The 24,960-nt window shown below is 45.1% G+C and overlaps 1 protein-coding gene across 7 annotated transcripts; it reads left to right on the forward strand.

Annotated features, from left to right (window-relative positions):
- Positions 1-580: 580 nt before the first annotated feature.
- Positions 581-24,422, forward strand: C1QTNF9 (C1q and TNF related 9). Of its 7 annotated transcripts, XM_077974282.1 has the most exons (6): positions 968-1,515; positions 2,047-2,153; positions 5,274-5,689; positions 16,663-16,850; positions 19,832-19,894; positions 22,071-24,422. In XM_077974282.1, exons 4-6 carry the CDS (start codon positions 16,685-16,687, stop codon positions 22,841-22,843), a joined length of 1,002 nt encoding a protein of 333 aa, XP_077830408.1. In that variant the 5' UTR covers positions 968-1,515; positions 2,047-2,153; positions 5,274-5,689; positions 16,663-16,684; the 3' UTR covers positions 22,844-24,422. The 7 variants fall into 7 exon arrangements, with proteins under 7 accessions (XP_077830403.1, XP_014976237.1, XP_077830405.1 ...); XM_077974277.1 differs by lacking the exons at positions 968-1,515; positions 5,274-5,689 and adding an exon at positions 581-737; XM_077974278.1 differs by lacking the exon at positions 5,274-5,689 and having other exon boundaries at positions 1,076-1,606.
- The last annotated feature ends 538 nt before the right edge of the window (positions 24,423-24,960 follow it).

The raw sequence follows: 24,960 nt of genomic DNA on the forward strand, positions 1-24,960 counted from the left end.
CTTCTCAGTGGCAACAACTCATCCATTGAGGAGCTCCATGTAACCCCTGGGTAGGCGTGGGAGAGGGAGGGCTCTGAGGGCAACCTAGGAGGGCACCCTGGCTTGAGAAAAGCCAGTGGTTGGAGTAAGAGGGATGTGGAAGGGAGCAGTGGGATGGGGCCGCTTTTGCTAGGGATCATGGAGAGGAGACAAAGAGAACAGACTGTGCCCTCTGACTGCCCCTGAAGGCTAGGCCCGGCCACAGGAGCTGTGTTAGTGGCCCTGCTCACTCGCCCTTTGCGGGTGGGTAGATTAGAATTTCCTTCTCTAACAGCTCAGAAGAGCTCAGTCAACAGCCCATTGTTTGCTGTGGCTGTAATCAGAAAAGGATTCCTATGAAGGTTGCCAAGTGGTTCCTCCCCACTTTTTGTTCACTCTTAACATCCACCTGCTTCCCAAAGTGACCTGCGCCCCCTCCTTGGGCTGCACTGGGGAGGGCGGGCACTAGGGTGGGGAGGGGGCGATCCCCACAACCCATAGGGCAGCGCATAGTGGCACCATGTATAGGAGAGAAAGGGATGGGGGTGGCATTTTCTTCCAGGGGAGTTGTGGGGAGATGACCTAACATCAGCGCGCCCCTGCTCTGCCCTGGCGAGACGGGCAAAGCTGGAGAGAACCGAGCTGAGCCTGGGCCGCAGCACCCCGAGGTTGGAGACGCTGCGGTCAGGAAGCACCAAGAGGATGGAGCCGTTTTCCCCGTAAGTAGGGGCCAGGGTCTCACTCCTGAGCCGGCTTCGCACGGACCCCAGGCCCTGGCAGGAGGGCCCGGAGGCGGGACGAGCCCACGCGGTGGGTGGGGTGTCAGCAAAGCGGGGTCGCAGGGCAGGTTCTGGAAGCCTCGGCGTGGCTGGGCTGGAGTGTGCAGACGTGGGAGAGCCCGGAATGGGGCGCGCGTGGCCCGTGGAGGCCCGAGGCTGCGCTTCCCTCGCGGGCTCTGCGGCCGAGGTCGAGGCTGCCCAGGCGGGTCTGTCCGGAGCTCCCCGGGGGCGGAGGCGCGGGAGGCGGGGAAGGGCCGGGCGGCGGGACCGGTGTCCCCAGCGGGAGGTCGGGGACCGTCGCGTTCCGTCGGGGCCGCCTGCGGTGCAGGGGTCGGAGGCCAGACCACAAAGGCGGGAGGGGGCCCGGCCAGAGCTGCTGAGACCCCCCAGCCGCGCTGGACTCAGGGGCTCCCTGCCTTTAGCCACCAAGAGCGGGGCAGGCTGCGGGGTGCCCGGGAGAAGCCAGATCCCGCGCATTTTACACCCACTAATTAGATCCCGCCGCCCGCCTGGGACCTCGGCATTGTCATGTCCGCTGCACTGACGGGGAAACTGAGGCACGGTGTGAGTAAGGCGGGGGAGGGAGTCGGCGCCTCCGAGCTGGGGCGCGCCCCGCATCCACCCGGACACCAGACTCCCGCGTGGCCTCTGCTCCTGCTCCGTGCACGGCGGCATCTGGGGAAACCGGGCTGGGCTCCTCCGTCCCCTGGAAGCTGTTGTAAGTTTTAGATAAATGTTACTGCTAGGCACGAGGAAAGTGGATCCTTGATTACCGGCGTTGAACAAATGGTTGCACCGCGTTCCCCACGGTAGGTGGAGTGTGTGATTGTGAGCGAGAGGGGAATGGGCACCGAACCTTACCTACACAAGCCTAAACTCGTAAGCAATTAGGACACAGACGTCTGAAAATCTGATTAAGCGATAGGAATTCTAATAGTCCGGGACCCAAATGAGACCCAGCCACTGTTAGCAGCCTTCAGTTTTGTCCTGTTGCCCGTAATTACCCCAAGGTCAGGGAGAAGCACTGAAGCAAAGGCATGAACATCACTTTGAAAAGGAAACCTGCCTGGGGCACTCCTTCCTTCAGACTCCCCTTCCAAGTATTCCCTCATTTCATTCAAAAGGAGTTAACTTTTCTAAACTAAGTGGTGCTGGTAGAAGATGCTACCTAAGTGTTGCAGTAATTCTTGAAGCTCTTCCAGGACATCTTGGCCTTCCTCTGTTCCCTCCCCTTCCTGCTATTTTGCAGACATATCCACTGGGGAATTGTACGGCAGGAAGGCTGATTTTATTCAGCTGGACCTTGATTCTTGGTTTGCACAGTACCTGGGTCCAGCCTGCAGCCCTCGGGTCCAGGTAAGTTCATTAGGAAAGGATTTCTTTACATTCAATTTAAGGCATCTAGGTCCTAAAACAGCGCTTATATTATCTGTGGGATAATCCTGCTTAGTTATTTGCAAAATAGTCAGATGTCTATAGAGTTTTGGGTAGGAAAGGGGTATGCTGCTTTCAAAATTCATTTTTGAGGAAGAGGCTAAAGAGGAGATAAAAGCAGATTTTGAAATTCTTCTGCTAGAACTCTGCAATTGGCTGGGAGGAGAGACAAAAACCATAGAATAAGTCATGAGAATAATGGGCTTTTTTTTTTTTTTTTTTTTTTTTTTTTTTTAAGATGTAGTCTTGCTCTGTCGCCCAGGCTAGAGTGCAGTGTCATGATTTCAGCTCACTGCAACCTCGCTTCCTGGGTTCAAGCAATTCTCTACCTCAGCCTCCCGAGTAGCTGGGATTACAGACATGCACCACCACGCCCGACTAATTTTTGTATTGTTAGTAGAGATGGGGGGGTTCCACAATCTTGGCCAGGCTGGTCTTGAACTCCTGACCTTGTGATCCAACCGCCTCGGCCTCCCAAATGCTGGGATTACAGGTGTGAGCCACCACACCCGGCCTATAATGGACCTTTTTCAGAGAGCTGTCTAGAGAAGCTTATAGATTATTTTGCACAAATTTTAATGTGTACTTTTTTTTTCCTGATCAGGTTCATCATATTCAAATTGTACACGTTTTCATTTTTATGACTATGCTAACTTACAGTGCAGGAAAAAATAACTGTCAAGATATGTTGAAGAAGAAATGTATAAAGTGTATACTATAGAGAGTGCATGGAAGACAATATATTCGATGAGGGCACCCTAGAGCTATTTGGACTCTTAGACTGTCAGATCTGGGAGGGCGTTAGTTCATCCTTTCCAGTGCATACAGGAGGAAGCTGAGGCTCTGAGGTTTGGAAACCCAGTAGATATCACTCAGCTTATTTCTAGCAGGTTTGTATTAAATCTTAGCTTTGGAGAGTTAAAAATCTAGAGGAGTGGCCGGGCGCGGTGGCTCACGCCTGTAATCCCAGCCCAATCCCTCGTGAAGCCGAGGCGGGCGGATCACAAGGTCAGGAGATTGAGACCATCCTGGCTGACACGGTGAAACCCCGTCTCTACTAAAAATACAAAAAAAAAAAAAAAAAAAAAAAAAAAGCCAGGTTTGGTGGCAGGCACCTGTGGTCTCAGCTACTTGGGAGGCTGAGGCAGGAGAATGGCGTGAACCTGGGAGGCGGAGCTTGCAGTGAGCCGAGATCTGGCCACTGCACTCCAGCCTGGGTGACAGAGCGAGACTCCGTCTCAAAAAAAAAAAGGAATCTTGAGGAGTGATGACCTTGGCTGTTGAATTAAGGACATGATGTTCTTGGAGAAAATTAATCAGGAAGGGCACTGGGTGACCATTTATCAAGAGATTCTTTAGCACAGGACAGATATAGGTAAAGTATAAGAGAATGAGCCAGAAATAAGTGAGCTAAATAAGAACCTACTTTGGGGAGACTAAAAACATTAACTTCAAAGTTATTTGCAGTCTGTGTCCCTTGCCCCGACCAAGCCAATTTGTCAGGCTCATGCAGTCACAGTATTCCCCAGAATGATGGCCTCTATTTTCTATACATTCATACGATATGAATGTATAGGGATCTTGTCTTGATCTGTCTAAGGCAGTGACTGTTGTCACTTTTTACATATATTACTGGGAGGTTTGTAGGCCCAGTGAGTCCCCAGCGGCTGTCACTGGCTGACTACAGATGTCTGCAAGCCTCCTCACTTCTGATGAGCGGCCACACCTTGGGCGGTGCACGCCTTGTGTTAGTCAGGATGTGGGCTCAGCTGTGTGTCACAGAGACCCCAAATAACAGTGGCTTACACAAGGTAGAAGCTATTTCTGTTTCATGTGCTCATGTCAAAGATGTGCTGGCAGGACAGGTCTGGCCTGTGGAGTCATCTGAGGCCAGGGGTTTTCTATCCCCAAATTGTTGCCCTCCTTCAAGGAGTCCCACATGGTTCACCACGCCATGCACACCCCCACACAGGAAGCGGGCAAGGGCACCCCCTTACCCTTTAAGGCCGGTCATTGCATACAATTACACGCCTCACTTTTGCTCATTCCCATGGCCCGTAATCTGGTTTCATGGTCATATCCAGGCTGCAAGGGAGGCTAGGGAGTGCCCAGCTAAAATTTCTATTACTATGGATGGAGGGGAGAAGAGGTGTTGGAGATAACTAGCACTGACAAGGATCAGCGTTGATACCCAGTCACCTTCCCAAGTGAAGGTGCACACACAGTTGGAACCAGGATAGTATTTCTTGCATGCCTGCATTGATTCATCCAACAAATACTTGACTGAAAATAAGGAAGTGGAAAAATGCAGTCACGATCTTCATAAAGCTCTGACCCAGGTTGCTGCCTCCTAAGTGATCACTAGTCTAGGTGTGGTGTACGGAGTAAGTGGGGACTGGGGAGGACAGTAATTCAGAGAGAGGGAGGAGGTGATTGCAGGGAAAGATGGGAGACAGAAGAGGCTCCTAGGTCTTTCCAGAAGTCACTCCTGGAAAAAGACCAGACCCAGAAATTAAAAGTTGAGAATGTAACTGTAGTTGAACTAATGAAACTGAGAGTCCAACCCATAGCTTTGTGAGAGGCACAAATGTTATTTTTTATTTTTCAAAATAACATTAATATAATTTCTTCTATATTCCTTGTGCAAATCCTCAATGTTCTACATTAAAGAAGAGGCTAAATAGGAGGTATAAACTTGCTAAAATTTCTTATTAAAAAATAGTGCCAAGCTGGGTGTTGGCCATGTCTCTAATCCCAGCTATTCGGGAGACTGAGGCAGGAGGACCACTTAAGCCTAGGAGTTCAAGTCTGACCTGGGCAACATCATGAGACTGTATCTCTATAAACAAACAAACAAATAAATAAAAAAGAAATAGTGCCACAACTTACTTTGCTGCGTGTTTGGGAGAACGCATATTAGTTAATCAAAGTCATTTGCTGAAGCTTGTCTCTATGCTGTATAAACAAGCTAGATAGAATCTACCTACATCAAGTATGCAAAACTAGTGGAAGAATTACCGAAGAGTAACTGTTTGCTTTCAGGCTGGCTCCTTCTTCCCTGGAGAGCAAATTGGAGTTTAACCTGACACCTTTATGATCTTCAGATCATTTTATTCCTGGAATAGTTGTGCTCCACATTTTGAAAAGTTAAAATGAAAATTGTAGAACCCTCGACAAAGTTTGGTTGATGGAATTTAGATTTGACTGCTTCCAGCCACTTCTGAGTTTAACAAAGGAGGCTCGAGTATATTCTTCATGGAATTTGGCTCCAAGAAAACTCAACTCAATTTCCTGGAATGGAGCGGATTTGTGACTTCGGAGGGAAACATCTGCATTTCCTTTTCCAAAAATCCTCCCTTTGCGTTAGGCTGCACCCTGTGACATTTCCACCAGATGGCAATACAGACTTCGCATGGCAGAGAGTCTGGCTGGTTTTCACAATCTCTAGAAATATTTGTGTAAGCACTAGAAGAAAGCATTTTTTATAAATGAAAAGCCCCCATAACCGCCCCCCATTCTAAAGCAACCATCTATATTTGCATATATTCACTTCGAGTTTTGTCAATATTCATAGTCGTAAGTACATTTGTAATGTGCATGGCATTTTAGTCTACTGTTAAAATTCAGCACAACGTATATCATTCACATATTTCTACATGACCTTCATAATTATCGCAGCAGTTACACACTATTACACATAGTAAACCCTTCCCCTATTGTTACATATTATGTGGTATGCACTTTTCACCTGTTACAGATAATGCGGCAGGTAATGTCACACAACTGGCACGCAGTTTTGGAATATTAGGAAGATTTTAGGGATAGGAATACAGGGTGAAAGACATAGATGTCTTTTGCTCTTTAATTTTTCCCGAAAGATGTGCAGATTTACACGGCTGTCAGCACTGTGAGAGGATCTGGGTTCTGACCAGTTGCACTAGGCCCACGTTTTTGTTTTGTTTTGTTTTTAAATCCTAAAAGTCAGGTGCAGGGGCCTTTGCCTGTAATACTAGCACTTTGGGAGAGTGAGGCGGGAGGATTACTTGAGCTCAGGAGTTCAAGACCAGCCTGGGCAACAGAGTGAGACCCAGTCTCTCCAAAGAAAAAGAAAGAAAGAAAAAAATAGGCAATGGCTTGTGCCTGTAATACCAGCACTTTGGGAGGCCAAGACAGGCAGATCACCTGAGGTCAAGAGTTTGAGACCAGCCTGGCCAACATGGTGAAACCCTGTTTCTACTAAAAATACAAAAATTAGCCGGGCGTGGTGGTGGTGCCTGTAGTCCCAGCTACCTGAAAAGTTGAATTGCTTGAACCTGGGAGGCGGAGGTTGCAGTGAGCAGAGATCAGCTATTGCACTCCAGCCTGGGCCACAAGAGCGAAACTACATCTCAAAAAGAAAAAGAAAAAAAAAATTAGCTGGGTGTGGTGGTGCATGCCTGTAGTCCCAGCTACTTAGGAGGTTGAGGCAGGAGGATCGCTTCAGCTGGGAGGTCGAGACTACAGTGAGCTGTGATTGCATGATTGTACTTCAGCCTTGGTGATGGAGCAAGACCTTGTCTCCAAAAATTATGTATATATCTCCTAAGACATCGCCCATGATACATTAATTCCATTCAACAAGTATTTGTTCAATCTGCTGTTCCAAGTTTGCTATTGGGTGCTAGGAAGACAATAATGAGGAAATACAGTCAGGCAGGGAGTCAGATTCTTCATCCTACAATTACATAAACCAGTGTCAAGCCCCTACCATGACGGGCACCATGTGGGAGAGTAACATGCTGCTCTGCAGCCCTGAGTGGGAGCGTTGCTGAGTCAGGAGACCCGGCCATCCACGTTTCCTCTTCCTTCCAGGCCTTGCGTTTGCTGCTCCCTCTGTTTGGAGCACTGTCCAAGCGTTGTCTTAGCTCCTGCTGCGGGGAAACTGCATGGATCACCTGGGGTGGGGGCAGTGTCTACAGAGGAAAGGACTTGAAAACGCACTTGTCCCGAACTAGGTGATGTTTTCTGTGTGTGTGTGGCCCTTCTTCACAGTGGCCTCCTAGAAAAACAAGACCATGACTGAGAGAATACCTCTCATTTCAGTAAGACTGCTTGGAATGCTTTACTTTTTTAAAAAATTTAATGTAAGTGTTTAATGTGGTAAAAAATATATAACATAAAACTTACCAGCTTCACCATTTTAAGGACACAGTTCAGTGGCATTAAGTACATTCTCTTTGTTGTGCAACCATCACCACCACCCATCTCCAGAACTCTTAAAATCTTCCCAAACAGAAACTCTGTACCCATCAGACAACTCCCACTTCTTTCTCTCTTCACCCCTGGCAACCACCATCCTACTTTTTCTTTCTATAAGTTTGACGGCTCTAGAAACCTCTTTTTTTTTTTCAATTATACTTTAAGTTCTGTGGTGCATGTGCACAACGTGCAGGTTGGTTACATATGTATACATGTGCCATGTTGGTGTGCCGTACCCATTAACTCGTCATTTACATTAGGTGTATCTCCTAATGCTGTCCCTCTGCACTCCCCCTACCCCACGACAGGCCCTGGTGTGTGATGTTCCCCTTCCTGTGTCCAAGTGTTCTCATTGTTCAATTCCCACCTATGAGTGAGAGCATGCGGTGTTTGGTTTTCTGTCCTTGCAATAGTTTGCTCAGAATGATGGTTTCCAGCTTCATCCATGTCCCTACAAAGGACATGAACTCATCCTCTTTTATGGCTGCATAGTATTGCATGGTGTGTAAGTGCCATATTTTCTTAATCCAGTCTGTCACTGATGGGCATTTGGGTTGGTTCCAAGTCTTTGCTATCGTGAATAGTGTCGCAATAAACATACATGTGCATGTGTCTTTATAGCAGAATGATTTATAATCCTTTGGGTATATGCCCAGTAATGGGATAGCTGGGTCAAATGGTATTTCTAGTTCTACATCCTTCAGGAATCACCACACTGTCTTCCAGAATGGTTGAACTAGTTTACAGTCCCACCAACAGTGTAAAAGTGTTCCTATTTCTTCACATCCTCTCCAGCACCTGTTGTTTCCTGACTTGTTAATGATCACCATTCTAACTGGTGTGAGATGGTATCTCATTGTGGTTTTGATTTGCATTTCTCTGATGGCCTGTGATGATGAGCATTTTTTCATGTTTCTGTTGGCTGCATAAATGTCTTCTTTTGAGAAGTGTCTGTTCATATCCTTTGCCCACTTTTTGATGGGGTTGTTTGATGTTTTCTTGTAAATTTGCTTAAGTTCTTTGTAGATTCTGGATATTAGCCCTTTGTCAGATGAGTAGATTGCAAAAATTTTCTCCCATTCTGCACATTGCCTGTTCACTCTGATGGTAGTTTTGATGTGCAGAAGCTCTTTAGTTTAATTAGATCCCATTTGTCAATTTAGGCTTTTGTTGCCGTTGCTTTTGGTGTTTTAGTCATGAAGTCCTTGCCCATGTCTATGGCCTGAATGGTATTGCCTAGGTTTTCTTCTAGGGTATTTATGGTTTTAGGTCTAACATTTAAGACTTTAATCCATCTTGAATTAATTTTTGTATAAGGTGTAAGGAAGGGATCCAGTTTCAGCTTTCTACATTTGGCTAGCCAATTTTCCCAACAACTTTTATTAAATAGGGAATCCTTTCCCCATTTCTTGTTTTTGTCAGGTTTATCAAAGATCAGATGGCTGTAGATGTGTGGTGTTATTCCTGAGGGCTCTATTCTGTTCCATTGGTCTATATCTCTGTTTTGGTACCAGTACCATGCTGTTTTGGTTACTGTAGCCTTGTAGTATAGTTTGAAGTCAAGCAGCATGATGCCTCCAGCTTTGTTCTTTTGGCTTAGGATTGTCTTGGCAATACGGGCTCTTTTTTGTTCCATATGAACTTTAAAGTACTTTTTTCCAATTCTGTGAGGGAAGTCATTGGTAGCTTGATGGGGATGGCATTGAATCTATAAACTACCTTGGGCAGTATGACCGTTTTCACAATATTGATTCTTCCTATCCATGAGCATGGAATGTTCTTCCATTTGTTTGTGTCCTCTTTTATTTCATTGAGCAGTGTTTTGTAGTTCTCCTTGAAGAGGTCCTTCACATCCATTGTAAGTTGAATTCCTAGGTATTTTATTCTCTTTGAAGCAATTGTGAATGGGAGTTCACTCATGATTTGACTCTCTGTTTGTCTGTTATTGGTGTATAGGAATGCTTGTGATTTTTGCACATTGATTTGATAACCTGTGACTTTGCTGAAGTTGCTTATCAGCGTAAGGAGATTTGGGGCTCAGATGATGGGGTTTTCTAAATATACAATCATGTCATCTGCAAACAGGGACAATTTGACTTCATATTTCCCTAATTGAATATCCTTTATTTCTTTCTCCTGCCTGATTTCCCTGGCCAGAATTTCCAACACTATTGAATAGGCATGGTGAGAGAGGGCATCCCTGTCTTGTGCCAGTTTTCAAAGGGAATGCTTCCAGTTTTTGCCCATTCAGTATGATATTGGCTGTGGGTTTGTCATAAATAGCTCTTATTATTTTGAGATACATCCCATCAATACCTAGTTTATTGAGAGTTTTTAGCATGAAGGGCTGTTGCATTTTGTCAAAGGCCTTTTCTTCATCTATTGAGATAATCATGTGGTTTTTGTTTTTGGTTCTGTTTATATGATGGATTATGTTTATGATTTCCTTATGTTGAACCAGCCTTGCATCCCAGGGGTGAAGCCCACTTGATCATGGTGGATAAGCTTTTTGATGTGCTGCTGGATTCAGTTTGCCAGTATTTTATTGAGGATTTTTGCATCGATGTTCATCAGGGATATTGGTCTAAAATTCTCTTTTTTTGTTGTGTCTCTGCCAGGCTTTGGGTATCAGGATGATGTTGGCCTCATAAAATGAATTAGGGAGGATTCCCTCTTTTTCTATTGATTGGAATAGTTTCAGAAGGAATGGTACCAGCTCCTCTTCATACCTCTGGTGGAATTCGACTGTGAATCCATCTGGTCCTGGACTTTTTTTGGTTGATAGGCTATTAATTATTGCTTCAATTTCAGAACGTGTTATTGGTCTATTCAGGGATACAACTTCTTCCTGGTTTAGTCTTGGGAGGGTGTATGTGTCCAGGAATTTATCCATTTCTTCTAGATTTTCTAGTTTATTTGCGTAGAGGTGTTTATAGTATTCTCTGATGGTAGTTTGTATTTCTGTGAGATAAATGGTAATATCCCCTTTATCATTTTTTATTGCATCTATTTGATTCTTCTCTCTTTTCTTCTTTATTAGTCTTGCTAGCAGTCTATCAATTATGTTGATCTTTTCAAAAAACCAGCTCCTGGATTCATTGATTTTTTGAAAGGTTTTTTGTGTCTCTCTATCTCCTTCAGTTCTGCTCTGATCTTAGTTATTTCTTGCCTTCTGCTAGCTTTTGAATGTGATTGCTCTTGCTTCTCTAGTTCTTTTAATTGTGTTGTTAGGGTGTCAATTTTAGATCTTTCCTGCCTTCTCTTGTGGACATTTAGTGCTATAAATTTCCCTCTACACACTGCTTTAAATGTGTCCCAGAGATTCTGGTATGTTGTGTCTTTGTTCTCATTGGTTTCAAAGAAATTTTTATTTCTGCCTTCATTTCGTTATGTACCCAATAGTCATTCAGGAGCAGGTTGTTCAGTTTCCATGTAGTTGAGCAGTTTTGAGTGATTTTCTTAATCCTGAGTTCTAGATTGATTGCACTGTGGTCTGAGAGACCGTTTGTTATAATTTCTGTTCTTTTACATTTGCTGAGGAGTGCTTTACTTCCAACTATATGGTCAATTTTAGAATAAGTGTGATGTGGTGCTAAGAAGAATGTATATTCTGTTGATTTGCAGTAGACAGTTCTGTAGATGTCTATTAGGTCCACTTGGTGCAGAGCTGAGTTCAGTTCCTGGATGTCCTTTTTGACTTTCTGTCTCGTTGATCTGTCTAATGTTGACAGTGGAGTGTTGAAGTCTCCCATTATTATTGTGTGGGAGTCTTAAGTCTCTTTGTAGGTCTCTAAGGACTTGGTTTATGAATCTGGGTGCTCCTGTATTGGGTGCATATATATTTAGGATAGTTAACTCTTCCTGTTGAATTGATCCCTCTACCATTATGTAATGGCCTTCTTTGTCTCTTTTCATCTTTGTTGGGTTAAAGTCTGTTTTATCAGAGACTAGGATTGCAAACCCTGCTTTATTTTTGTTTTCCATTTGCTTGGTAGATCTTCCTCCATCCCTTTATTTTGAGCCTATGTGTGTCTCTGCATGTGAGATGGGTCTCCTGAATACAGCACACTGATGGGTCTTGACTCTTTATCCAATTTGCCAGTTAGTGTCTTTTAATTGGAGCATTTAGCCTATTTACATTTAAGGTTAATATTGTTATTTGTGAATTTGATCCTGTCATTATGATATTAGCTGGTTATTTTGCTCGTTAGTTGATGCAGTTTCTTCCTAGCATTGATGGTCTTTACAATTTGGCATGTTTTTACAGTGGCTGGTACCGGTTGTTCCTTTCCATGTTTAGTGCTTCCTTCAGGAGCTCTCATAAGGCAGGCCTGGTGGTGACAAAATCTCTCAGTATTTGTTTGTCTGTAAAGGATTTTATTTCTCCTTCACTTATGAAGCTTAGTTTGGCTGGATATGCAATTCTGGATTGAAAATTCTTTTCAGAATGTTGAATATTGGCCCCCACTCTCTTCTGGCTTGTAAAGTTTCTGCCGAGAGATCTGCTCTTAGTCTGATGGGCTTTCCTTTGTGGGTAACCCGACCTTTCTCTCTGGCTACCCTTAACATTTTTTCCTTGATTTCAACTTTGGTGAATCTGACAATTATGTTTCTTGGAGTTGCTCTTCTTGAGGACTATCTTTGTGGCATCCTCTGTATTTCCTGAATTTGAAAGTTGGCCTGCCTCGCTAGGTTGGGGAAGTACTCCTGGTTAATATCCTGAAGTGTTTTCCAACTTGGTTCCATTCTCCCCATCACTTTCAGGTACACCAATCAGACGTAGATTTGGTCTTTTCACATAGTCCCATATTTCTTGGAGGCTTTGTTCATTTCTTTTTACTCTTTTTTCTCTAAACTTCTCTTCTCGCTCCATTTCATTCATTTGATCTTCAATCACTGATACCCTTCTTCCATCTCTTCTAGATGCTTTTTTAGTGTTTCCCAAATTTTGATCTTATTAAGAACATTTAATAGTTTCCATAAATCCTTATGTTTAGCTCCTAGAGTGGGCCATACCATTTGAAGTTGAGGTGCCACTATACTGCCATGGTTCCAGATAATAGGAACTTTTGCTGTACTTCCAGCATTTCTACCATCTGACCATTTTGTTCAGATCATCTGAACATAGTGTGGCTGTGGCACACAGACTGAGAGGTGCAATTCAAGCTAAACATCCTCTTAGGGGACCGATCAATAATGATTCCATAGGAATCGTCATGCAGCAACTCTGCCTGTTCTCCAAAGCAATCTTCCTAAACAAGTACGTTCATTTTTGCTAACTGGGTCCAATCCTGTTTACAAATAGATTTTTAAGGGCAGTATGCCTCAATTATAGGAGCAGATTTATTACGGTAAATACTGAGATCTGAAAGTGTGTGTAACTGTGTCAGAGTGGTTGCATCCAGGCATTATTACCAGCCCTTATTGAAGGAATATTCACGTCAGTGGTGATAACCGCTATCATAGCTACCATTAAATTATTCATTGTGACTGGTTGTCCCACTTTACTCAGGTTTTCTTTTGCCATCTGTGACAGCTTCTTGATCTGTCTCCAAGTGGGTGGCTGTGCCCGATGGGTGTTGCTCATCACAGTTGGGGCCCTCCTTAGCGTCATCTGGCTCATGATAAGGTTTCAGGTGTCTTGATGGTATCCAAATCGGCTGTTGATTTTGGCCTGGAGAAATAGAAGCATAGCCTCTACCCCAAGTTATTTTACCTATTTCCCAACTTCTTGTTATTGGATCTTTTCAACAAATGATGCTAGATTCAATTGTGTATGGGCTGTCCTGTCATCCCCATTTCTCCTCCTTTTTTGTTTTTGTAATCAGTTGTTGTTCTGTATGAAATCGTAACTGAGCATTTTCAATTAACTGTGTGGAATGAACCACGTATGAAGAATCAGAAATCACATTAATAGGCATATCAAAAGCAGTCAATACCTCAATTACAGCTACAAGCTCTGCTTTTTGAGCTGAAGTATAGGGCATCTGGAAAACTTTACTTTTTGAGCCAGAATAAGAAGTTTTACCATTACTAGACCCATCTGTAAAAACATTCTCGGCACCTTCAATTGGTTTAAATTTAGTTATTTTAGGGAGAATCCAATTAGTTAATTTCAAAAACTGAAACAGCTTTGTTTTAGGAAAATGATTATTGAGAATACCCACAAAGTCCCCTAAATAGGTTTGCCAAGTAAGACTATTTATAAAAGGTTGCCGTATTTGTGCCTTCGTGAGAGGGACAGTAATTTTTCCAGGATCATATCGATGTAATTTAACAATCCGAGTTCTCCCGATCCCTATCATAGTAGTGATTTGATCTAAATAAGGAGTTAAAGTCCATGAATTAGTATGTGGAAGAAAAAGCCACTCTACTAAGTCCTTTTCTTGGACAGTAACACCAGTAGGTGAATGCTGAGTTGAAAAAATTAGCAAATCTAGAGTCTTCTCTCATCGATTCTATTTATCTGAGCCTTATGGACTTGCTTGTTAATCAGCTGTAACTTGACCTTAGCCTCCTTTGTTAATTGCCGAGGGCTAGTGAGACTAGGATTTCCTCTAAGGATAGAAAACAGATTACTCATGGCATAGGTAGGAATGCCTAGAGCAGCTTGGATCCAATTAATATCCCCTAGTAGTTTTTGAAAATCATTTAATGTTTTTAATTTATCCCTATGTATGGTTACTTTCTGTGGCACAATAGTAGTGTCATTTACTAAGGTCCCCAAGTAGGAGTAGGGAGTAGTAGTCTGAATTTTGTCAGCAGCTATAATTAAACCAGTGCGAGAAATTGAATTTTGCAGGTGATCGTAACATTGGAGTAATATTTCTCAAGTGGGAGCAACACAAAGTATATCGTCCATATAGTGAATAATGTAACACTGTGAAAATTTTTTACAAGTAGGTTCAATTGCTTGCCCCACATACATCTGTCAAGTAGTTGGACTGTTTAACATGCCCTGTGGCAACACTTTGCAATGATAACGCTTAGCAGGTTGCAGGTCCTTTACTGCAGGAATTGTAAATGCAAACCGTTCACAGTCTTGCTCAGCTAAAGGGGTAATAAAGAAACAATCTTTTAAATCTATGACTATTAAAGGCCAATTTTTTGGAATTATAGCAGGAGAAGGCAATCCTGGCTGTAATGCTCCCATAGATTGTATAACTGAATTGATGGCTCTTAAGTCAGTTAACATTCTCCGTTTTCCTGAGTTTTTTCATAATTATGAAAACTGGATAATTCCAAGGGGAAAATGTTGGAGCTATGTGCCCATTTTCTAATTGTTCAGCAACTAATTTCTCTACAGCAGCCTCCAGTTTCTCTTTACGTAGCAGCCATTGTTCTATCCCAATTGGCTTATCTGTTAAGCATTTTAAAGGTATAGGTTCTGGAGGCTTAACAATGGCCACCATCAAAAATTATTTCCTAATCTTTGGCAGGAACTTTGTTTTTCCGCTTGAAGCAGTCCTTTCAAACCTTGCAAATTTTTTTTCTAGTCCCATAGGGACATATCCCATTTCATGCATTGTATGTTGACTTTGAGGGCTATGTAATTGTTCTGGAATTAGAACGTGTGCTCTCCATTGTTATAATAAATCTCTTCCCCATAAATTTATAGGTACAGAAGTTATAATTGGTTGAATAGTCCCAGGTTGTCCTTCGGGCCCCTCACAATGCAAAATATAACTACTTTGATATACTTCAGGGGCTTTACTGACTCCAACTATGTTAAATTGAGCAGGTTGAATTGGCCACGTGGACGGCCCGTGCTGTAGAGAAATGATTGAAATGTCCACTCCTGCATCTACCAAACCTTTAAATTTCTTTCCTTGAATAGTTATTTCATAGGTAGGATGTTTATCAGCAATTTGATTTACACAATAAACTGCTTTGCCTTGTTTGTTTGTGCTTCCAAATCCTCCTGTTCGTTTAATTTCACTTTTTCCCATTCCCACATAGGGCACAGTCAGGAGCTGTGCTATGTGCTCTCCTGGCTCTGCTTTCCAGGGAACAGAAGTAGATACAACAATTTGAATTTCCCCATTGTAATCTGAATCAATGACTCCTGTATGTATGTGTACGCCTTTTAAACTTACACTAGACCTTCCTAAAAGTAATCCTTTTGTCCCTGCTGGGAAGGGTCCACAGACTCCTGTTGGGACCTTTTGCAGGGGTTCCCCAGGCAGAAGGCTCACAGCTTTCGTGCAGCATAAATCTACTGTGGCGCTCCCGGCTGTGGCGGGAGACAGACATTGTACAGGGGTGAGGGAATGGCCGAGCTGGAAATGCCCTGGTTTAGAATGGGTCCCGGGATGGGCCCTTCATGACATTTCCCAAAATCGGGTTCCCTTCTTTATCAAACTTAGAGTGACACTGACTAGCCCAGTGTTTTCCTTTTTTACATTTTGGACATATTTCAGGATCAGCAGTTTTCTTTTTTCCCCTATCTGGCGGCCTGACTCGCTGATTTTTTCTGCGTTCTTTTTTAGTATGACCATGCTTCCCACAGTTAAAACAAGCTCAGGAAATGGAGTATTTCCTTTATCCACTCTCAGTCCTGCCATTGCCTGTGCCAACAAGGTAGCTTTATGCAGATTACCTCCGATATCATCACAGGCCTTGATATAATCAACTGAATGTACTTTCCTTCTGATAGGTCACAGAGCAGCCTGGCAATCGGGATTAGCATTGTCGAAAGCTAGTGACTGCAACACTATATCCTGAGCAGCCAAATCTGCAATCATCTTTTTAAGAGACTCCTGTAACCGATCTATAAAATCAACATATGGTTCTCTTTGTCCCTGTTTTATAGCACTAAAGGAAGGGTATTGTTCTCCACCTGAAGTGATTTTTTCCCAAGCTCTAATGCTCTAAAGCTCTAAACCTTCCAGCTTGAGCGTTAGGGCCATTATGGACACATCACAGTGCTGCAGAGATTTTGTTTATGGCCAGTTTTGGGGCCAGTTTATGGCCAGATTTTGGGGGCTTGCTCCCAACAGTTACCTTCCAAGGACAGTGTCATTCTGGTTACAACCAGCTTGCTCCCCTGCCCTGAGCCTTCTGTCCAAGTCAGTCCAGGTGTGGGTCTGGGGCAGGGGACAGCTCACCCATTTCGCACGGCATGGAACAGAGGCTGTGTCCTGGGCCTCAGCCACAAAGGTTTCTCCTTTGGGTTTCTGTTTCCCTCTTTCAGTTCAGAGTCTGTCGTCTGAACCATGAGGATCTGGTGGTTTCTGCTTGCCATTGGAATCTGCGCAGGGAACATAAGCTCACAGAACACGTGCAGGCAAGGGCACCCTGGCATCCCTGGGAACCCCGGTCACAACGGTCTGCCTGGAAGAGATGGACGAGACGGAGTGAAGGGTGACAAAGGGGATGCAGGTACTCACCTGCTGGCTTTGGCTGCCTTTCAACTTCTCTCTTCATTCTTTTCATCTCATTCACTCATCATCTGTGTGATTTTCCACCTACCCACTCACACCCCATCCATCCGTCCATCCATCCATCCACCCAGCAACACTCGCTGGGGCCTGACCCCATTCATCCATCCACCCATCTGCCCAGCAGCACTCACGGGGTCTGCTCCATACCAGACTCTGTGCCAGGTGCTGGTGGAGAGCACAGGGTGAGATCGCCATGACCTCTACCCTCCCGGGTTCTCTCATCTCTGACACTGCAGAACATTTTCAGTAGTATACGATGTCATGGATCCTCCCTCCTCAGGTGACAGGAATGATGGATTTTTGGCAACACGAGGCCAATAGAGAGATCTGATTGTGAATTACTTGGCAGCAAGCAGCCAGCTGCAGTGCAGGTGAGAGCTAATACTGCATCGTGCCATGAAGCAGGAGATGCGGAGTGACAGATGACACAAAAGGAGACGAGAATCTGAAGCCATAGAGCTGCTGCTTACGTATCTATGACCTAGGTTGGGACCCTATCCCAGGGTCTGGGGATCTGGGGACAGGATCCAGCCTCTGGGAGTGAGATTTGCCAAAGCCGGGAAGTCTGAGTGGTTTCCATAACAACAACCAATAGACTTGGTTTCTGAATGGGGTACCATTCTTGAGCCCTGGTCTTGACCATAGGATCACATATCTAAGATTTATGCAGAATGACCCATCTGGGTTAAGGGCACAGTTCAGTGACATAACAAAGAAAATGTCAAAACTTCTATGGACTTTTTAAAGACAAATTTTTGTTTCTAACATGTCTCCGCTTATGGCATTTGGTGGCCTGATGGTTTTTTGAATGGGCTGGATGAAGTCAAGGGTCCCCAGGAAGCAAGTTTATTTCTTTGGAACCACCATCCTGCACATGTGCTCTGTGAGGTGTCTTCTCCTGGCTCACAGCTCCAGCTCATTGACACTGCTCCAGTGCCCGGTAGCGAACAGCCCAGTCCAAATGAATAGCAAAACCTTACCCTTAATGAAATCAGGTCTTCTGCCCTCACACTGGGACCACAGTGGCGGGGGAGGGGGTGGTGGTGGTGGTGTATGTGTATGTGCGCATTGTATTTCTGAATATGTAGGATTTTCTTTTTTTTATTTTTGTTATAAAATATTACACACAAAAGGAGATAAATAGGTGATAGATAAAAAATAGAGGACTAAGACAAACACTCCTATATTCAATACCAAATTTCTCCACCTCTTCCCTGTCTAATTTCTCTCCTCTTTGCTCACCAATGTCCATTCTGTCAAGTTTCACATACTTCTTAGAAGCAAATTATATATCTATTTTTTCTATGTAGTTCATAGGTATTATATATAATATATATTATTTCTTAGAAGGATATTCATTCACATTGCTCACACGAACATTTTACTTCATTTTTATCTTATCTTAAAGTATATTTTTGTGTTTTTTTTTTTTTTTTTTTTTTTTTTTGAGACGGAGTCTTGCTCTGTCACCCAGGCTGGAGTGCAGTGGCCGGATCTCAGCTCACTGCAAGCTCCTCCTCTCGGGTTCGCGCAATTCTCCTGCCTCAGCCTCCCGAGTAGCTGGGACTACAGGCACCCGCCACCTCGCCCGGCTAGTTTTTTGTATTTTTTTTAGTAGAGACGGGGTTTCACCGTATTAGCCAGGATGGTCTTGATCTCCTGACCTCATGATCCGCCAGTCTCGGCCTCCCAAAGTGCTGGGATTACAGGCTTGAGCCACCGCGCCCGGCCTTGTGTATGTTTTATAATAAACATTTTTTCATATGCTACCTTTCATAATTTAGGAACACATAAATGTCTACTGATTAGGGTCTGTGTTCATGCTTTGTGAGTTGTGGTTGTATGATCATGAAAGCTCTGAGGTCACTGCTCTAGAGAATGGGAGAAATGAGAGCCAAGCAGGAAACAAAAAGAGGGAAGGAGAGGAAGACACAGGGGAGCAGCCAGTGGAGGAGAGGGGAGGGGAGTGCAGGGAGAGGCAAATGTAGGGATGAGCCCCCTCCATTCAGAGGCCCCACACTGACCAAGGCCCCACTCAAGAGTGCTGATGTCCCAGGAGAACAGACATTGTAATAGAAATAAGTCTGCCTGTGTCAGTCCTGTCTCGGGACCTGCAAGCCGGCGCAGCCTGCTCCTGTCGCCCCTCAGGCGGGTCAGTGGCACTGAAGTATGGGAGTCTCTGCTGCTTTATGAGAAGCTGGAATCTGGGGTGAGCCATGGCCCAGTGAGCACTCTACTGCCATGGCCAGAGCCATCTTCAACCTGCTGACGGATAGCACGCCGACCTGGGGCTCTGGGGGCCTGTTCTGAGCACAAGGACTTGAGTGTGGTCAGCAGAGCCCCACTCACCTGATGTTCTCTGCCAGCTTGATTGGTGGCATTTCCCCCAGTCTAAGGCACTGGAGAGATTTTTCCAGAACTCTCTTTTCTATCTTGGGATAGTGTCACATAACCATAGTCATCTGTGTTTTCATAGGAGGCTAGTAAATCTTCCATTCTACTCTCCTCAAGAGTAATGGAAGAGAAACAGAGTGAGGAAACCTCCTCGCACCTCCAACATTCAGACCATGTCCCAAGTCCTTGTCACAGGAGAGGAGCACAATCAATTGTGACAGTCAGTCCCCATTGCACACACTCCCTCCTCGTCCTGTCTTGCTGTGCGCTCTAGGCACGTCCTGGAGATGGGCGCTTGGGAAGTCACTCAGTTCCTTTCTTAGATCACTTATCCCACACAGCTCAGCACCCCAGATGCCCGCTCATGCCTGCCTCTCTCCACCTGCACTCGTGTGGAGGACAGAGCACCCCTCACGGTGGGGGTCACCCCCGAGACTCTCCAACACACATGGCTGATGGAGACCAATGGCCAGAAAATCAGAAACGGAATTTCAACTCATGCCTGTTTTCTTCTTTTCCACCTAGGAGAACCAGGACGTCCCGGCAGCCCAGGGAAGGATGGGACAAGTGGAGAGAAGGGAGAACGAGGTTAGAAGTTCCTATTTATGGTGCTCTAATTCTGAGCTGTCGAGTATTTAACAATAACTATTAAGTGTTTGCCATGGACAAGTCCTCCATGCTGATTATAATCTTACAGTAAAGGCAACGCAGTTCTTACTCTCCAGAGCGGGGATTCTGCAGAAATTGGCAGGCTTTGCAGAGGGCTGGGTAGGAAATACCCTCAACTCCGCAGGCCATACGGATCTCTCAGCACTACTCAACTTCCCCTTGTAGCGAAAAGAAGCTGTAGATGCTCCATAAATAAGTGTGGTGTGTTCCAGTGACACCATATGTGTGAAGACTGAAATGGGCATTTCCCATGGTTTCCATGTATTGTGGAATATTATTTGTGACCATTTAAACATGCAAACCATGGCCAAGCACCATGGCTCACACCTGTAATCCCAACACTTTGGGAGGCCCATGTAGGAGAATCGCTTGAACCTAGGAGTTCCAGACCACTCTGGGCAACATAGTAAGACTTTTGTCTATACAAATAAAAAAAAAATTAGCTGGGCATTGTGGCATGTGCCTGTAGCCCCAGCTGTTCAGGAGGCTGAGGTGGGAGGATCGCTTGAGCCTGGGAGGTTGAGGCTGCTATGAGCCATGATCTTGTCACTGCACTCCAGCTTGGGTAACAGAGCAGGTGACCCTGTCTCAAACCTGTCACTGCACTCCAGCTTGGGTAACAGAGCAGGTGACCCTGTCTCAAACCAACCAACCAACAAACAAAACCCAGAAAAACAAAAAAACCATGTAAACCATGTTTGTTTAACTTGTGGGAGGGAGGCTGAATTTGGCCTGTGGCTGTAGTTTGCTGAACTTTGAACCTTGCAGTGGATGAGCACTGAGGAGTGAGACTGAGTTTTTGACCTGGTGCATCCGGCAGCACTGCATGGAGGAGGTGGCACTAGAACTGGTCCCTGATGGATTCCCGGGATGTAGTCACAGCGGCAAACTTGTGTCATCTTCACTTTGTGCTTTTTTCATGTACTGACTCACTGAATGCAACATCCCCAGACACTAGGTAGTTTTATCACCCTGGTTCCATAGGTGAGGGAACAGAGGCATGGAGGATCACTAGCTTATCTGATGTCCTGCGTGCACATGTGCTAGGGACCTGGCATTTAACCTCAGAGTCCACACTTGCAACTACGACTCTTTGGTATGGGTGGGGGTGCAAGGAAGCAGCAAGGTCTCTGTGGATGATGAACTGCTGGTGGGATGGATGGGTTGGGGCTGGAGTTGGGCAGGAGAGGGCAATGAATGCTTCGATGCAGGCTTTATTTTATGTTCACTCCAGGGAGGGGCTTTTTAGAGGATGTCACATGACTAGGGTTGAGTGTCAGTTAATCTGCCTGTCTCCGCTCTGCAGAGTGCTTTCCGTACGGATTGACATTATTTCATAGCCAGCATGTTAGACTTAGATGATAGGGTTGTCATTTCTAACATGAACCCTGACACTAACTTAGTAGACAGTAGTCAAAAGGTCTGTTGAGATGTGTGTGTGTGTCCATGTGCACACACTTGTGTAATTGGAGTAACTGACTTTCATTTATTTTTATTTTTTTTGAGACAGGGTCTTACTCTGTTGCCCAGGCTGGAGTGCAGTGGTTTGATCACGGCTCACTGCAGCCTCAGCCTCCTGGGCTCAAGTGATCCTCCCACCTCAGCCTCCCAAGTAGCTGGGACTACAGTTGTGCGCCACCGCGCCTGGCTAATTTTTGTATTTTTTGCAGACATGAGGTTTTGCCATGTTGCCTAGGCTGATCTTGAATTCCGGGACTCAAGCAGTCTGCCCACCTTGGCCTCCCAAAGTGCTAGGATTACAGACGTGAGCCACTGAGCTGGGCTAGAGTAATTGAAATTTATTTTCTTATTTTTATTTTTTATTTATTGTTTTAGAGTTAGGGTATTGCTGTGTTGGCCAGGTTGGTCTTGAACTCTTGGCCTCAGGCAGTCCTCCTGCCGTGGTCTCCGAAGGTGCTGGGATTACAGGTGTGAGCCATTACACCCAGATGGAGTAATTGAATTTTAAACTCTGGGCATATACTGAACCTGTGCATTAGTTTGTTTCATTTGTGAGCTTGATTATAGAAAAACCAAAGTTTTCACAAGGGAATCTTTCACAAACCATCTCTTTGTTTGCTCTTTCCCTATTTAGGAGCAGATGGAAAAGTTGAAGCAAAAGGCATCAAAGGTGATCAAGGTTCAAGAGGATCCCCAGGAAAACATGGCCCCAAGGGGCTTGCAGGGCCCATGGGAGAGAAAGGCCTCCGAGGAGAGACTGGGCCTCAGGGGCAGAAGGGGAATAAGGGTGATGTGGGTCCCACTGGTCCTGAGGGGCCAAGGGGCGACATTGGGCCTTTGGGCCCAACTGGTTTACCAGGTTCCATGGGCCCTATTGGAAAGCCTGGTCCCAAGGGAGAAGCTGGACCCATGGGGCCCCAGGGTGAGCCAGGAGTCCGGGGAATAAGAGGCTGGAAAGGAGATCGAGGAGAGAAAGGGAAAATCGGTGAGACGCTAGTCTTGCCAAAAAGTGCTTTCACTGTGGGCCTCACGGTGCTGAGCAAGTTTCCTTCTTCAGATGTGCCCATTAAATTTGATAAGATCCTGTATAATGAATTCAACCATTATGATATAGCAACGGGGAAGTTCACGTGCCACATTGCTGGGGTCTATTACTTCACCTACCACATCACTGTTTTCTCCAGGAATGTTCAGGTGTCTTTGGTCAAAAATGGAGTAAAAATACTGCACACCAAAGACGCTTACATGAGCTCTGAGGACCAGGCCTCTGGCGGCCTTGTCCTGCAGCTGAAGCTGGGGGATGAGGTGTGGCTGCAGGTGACGGGAGGAGACAGGTTCAATGGCTTGTTTGCTGATGAGGACGATGACACAACTTTCACAGGGTTCCTTCTGTTTGGCAGCCCGTGACAGGAGAGTTGATGAATCGGCCGCCCCATCTCAGAATCAGCTTGGGGACGAACTGACTCAGATGGTTTTCCTTTACTAATTCCTCCAGTTATTACAATAATCATAAAAAGGTGAAAACGGAAAAGTTATTCCCAAAACTGATTCTGTCTAACTTACTGTCTTTCCAGGAGTAAATATTGAAAATAGCTGCATGGTTTATTCTAATTTACCTCACATTTCTTATTCCTATTATCTGAAGAATCCTCTGCCTGTGTGTTTCTTGTGGGAAGAGTGTTTTGATCCCATTTGAGTGCTCTGAGGAGTCATGTGAGGATGTATCCCTCATCTGTGTTTCTGAGGACAGTAAGGGGAAAGTAAAGGGAAATCTTTATTCCATTCAGTACTAGTAACAGCTTTAAGTTGGTGATGCTGTCACGCTCCAGAAAGCTGTAGACACTGCTCATTTTGTCTTTTTTTAACAAATTATTTTTAAGTTCTGGGATACATATGCAGAACGTGCTGGTTTGTTATATAGTAAACATGTGCTGTGGTGCTTTGCTGCGTCTATCAACCCGTCACCTAGGTATTAAGCCCTGCATGCATTAGCTATTTGTCCTGGTGCTCTGCCTCCCACTTTGCTCATTTTCTAACCTAGGTTTTTATCACCATTCCATCCAACAAATCATTGTTTGATCATTATTTGCCAGTGGTGAATCTCTGTTTGTTTTCTAGGATTGCCCTAATAAAGTACGCAAAGTGAGAGTCTTTAAACAACAGAAATGGACTTTCCCAGTTCTGTAGGCTGGAAGTTTGCGATCTCGCAGCAGCAGGGCCATGCTCCCTCCAAAGGGGCTGCAGGAGGATCCGGCCTTGCTGCTTCCAACTTCTGGCAGCTGGTGGCAGCATCACTCCAGTCCCCGCCGCCATCTTCAGGTGGCTGTCCTCCTCCTCCTGTATCAGCCACATTTTCCTCTTCTTACAAGGACAGCTTCCCTAATCTAGTATGACCCATCTTAATCATCTCTGCAAACTCCCTATGTTCAAATAAGGTCACCTGTACAGGCACCGAGGGTTAGGACTTCAGCATCTCTTTTGGGAGATAGAGCTAACAACTTCTACCGAGGACCCCTGGACTGACCCGCTGGCCCTTTCACTGGCCTAGAGAGCTCCCCTCTGGAGGACACTACAACTGCAGGGCCCCTTCTTTGCCCCTATCCAGCAGGAAGTAGCTAGAACGGTCATCGCCCAATTCCCAACAGCATTTGGGGTGTCCTGTTTAGAGCGGGGATTGAGAGGTGAAGCTGGCTGAGCTTCTGGGTCCGATGGGGACTTGGAGAACTTTTCTGTCTGGCTAAAGGATTGTAAATGCACCAATCAGCACTCTGTGTCTAGCTAAAGGTTTGTAAATGCACCAGTCAGCCCTCTGTCAAAACGGACCAATCAGCTCTCTGTAAAATGGACTAATCCGCAGGATGTGGGTGGGGCCAGATAAGGGAATAAAAGCAGGCCACCCTAACCAGCAGCAGCAACCCGCTAGTCCCCTTCCACACTGTGGAAGCTTTGTTGTTTTGTTATTTGCAATAAATCTTGCTGCTGCTCACTCTTTGGGTCCATGCCACCTTTATGAGCTGTAACACATACCGTGAAGGTCTGCAGCGTTACTCCTGAAAAGCCAGTGACACCATGAACCCACCAGGAGGAATGAACAACTCCGGATGCTCTGCCTTTAAGAGCCGTAACACTCACTGCAAAGGTCTGTGGCTTCACTTCTCAAGTCAGCGAGACCACGAACCCACCAGAAGGAAGAAACTCCAGACACATCCGAACATCAGTAGGAACAAACTCCGGACACACCATCTTTAAGAACTGTAACACTCACCACGAAGGTCTGTGCCTTCATTCTTGAAGTCAGCAAGACCAACAGCCCAGCAATTCAGGACACAATACTAGAACATTCCTATGTGTTAACGAGGTAACCACGAGGGAAGTGCCAGAGAGAAAGGGGAAGTAATTCATAGATGGAGTGAGAGATCTGAAGAGAGAGAAATTTGAATGGGATCAAAACCACAGGCCAAGGAAACATGACTTAAGAAGAACAGCCAAAAAGAAACAAGCATATGCGGGTTTGAGGGACCTTA

Source organism: Macaca mulatta, chromosome 17 (assembly GCF_049350105.2).
Source record: "Macaca mulatta isolate MMU2019108-1 chromosome 17, T2T-MMU8v2.0, whole genome shotgun sequence".
In the NCBI taxonomy this organism is placed as follows: Eukaryota; Metazoa; Chordata; class Mammalia; order Primates; family Cercopithecidae; genus Macaca; species Macaca mulatta.

Coding starts and splice junctions, on each gene's coding strand:
- C1QTNF9 (XM_077974277.1), top strand. CDS start 16,685: ATGAGGATCTGGTGGTTTCTGCTTGCCATTGGAATCTGCGCAGGGAAC. Junction 16,851..19,831: donor GGGTGACAAAGGGGATGCAG/GTACTCACCTGC, acceptor TTTTCCACCTAG/GAGAACCAGGACGTCCCGGC. Junction 19,895..22,070: donor TGGAGAGAAGGGAGAACGAG/GTTAGAAGTTCC, acceptor TTCCCTATTTAG/GAGCAGATGGAAAAGTTGAA.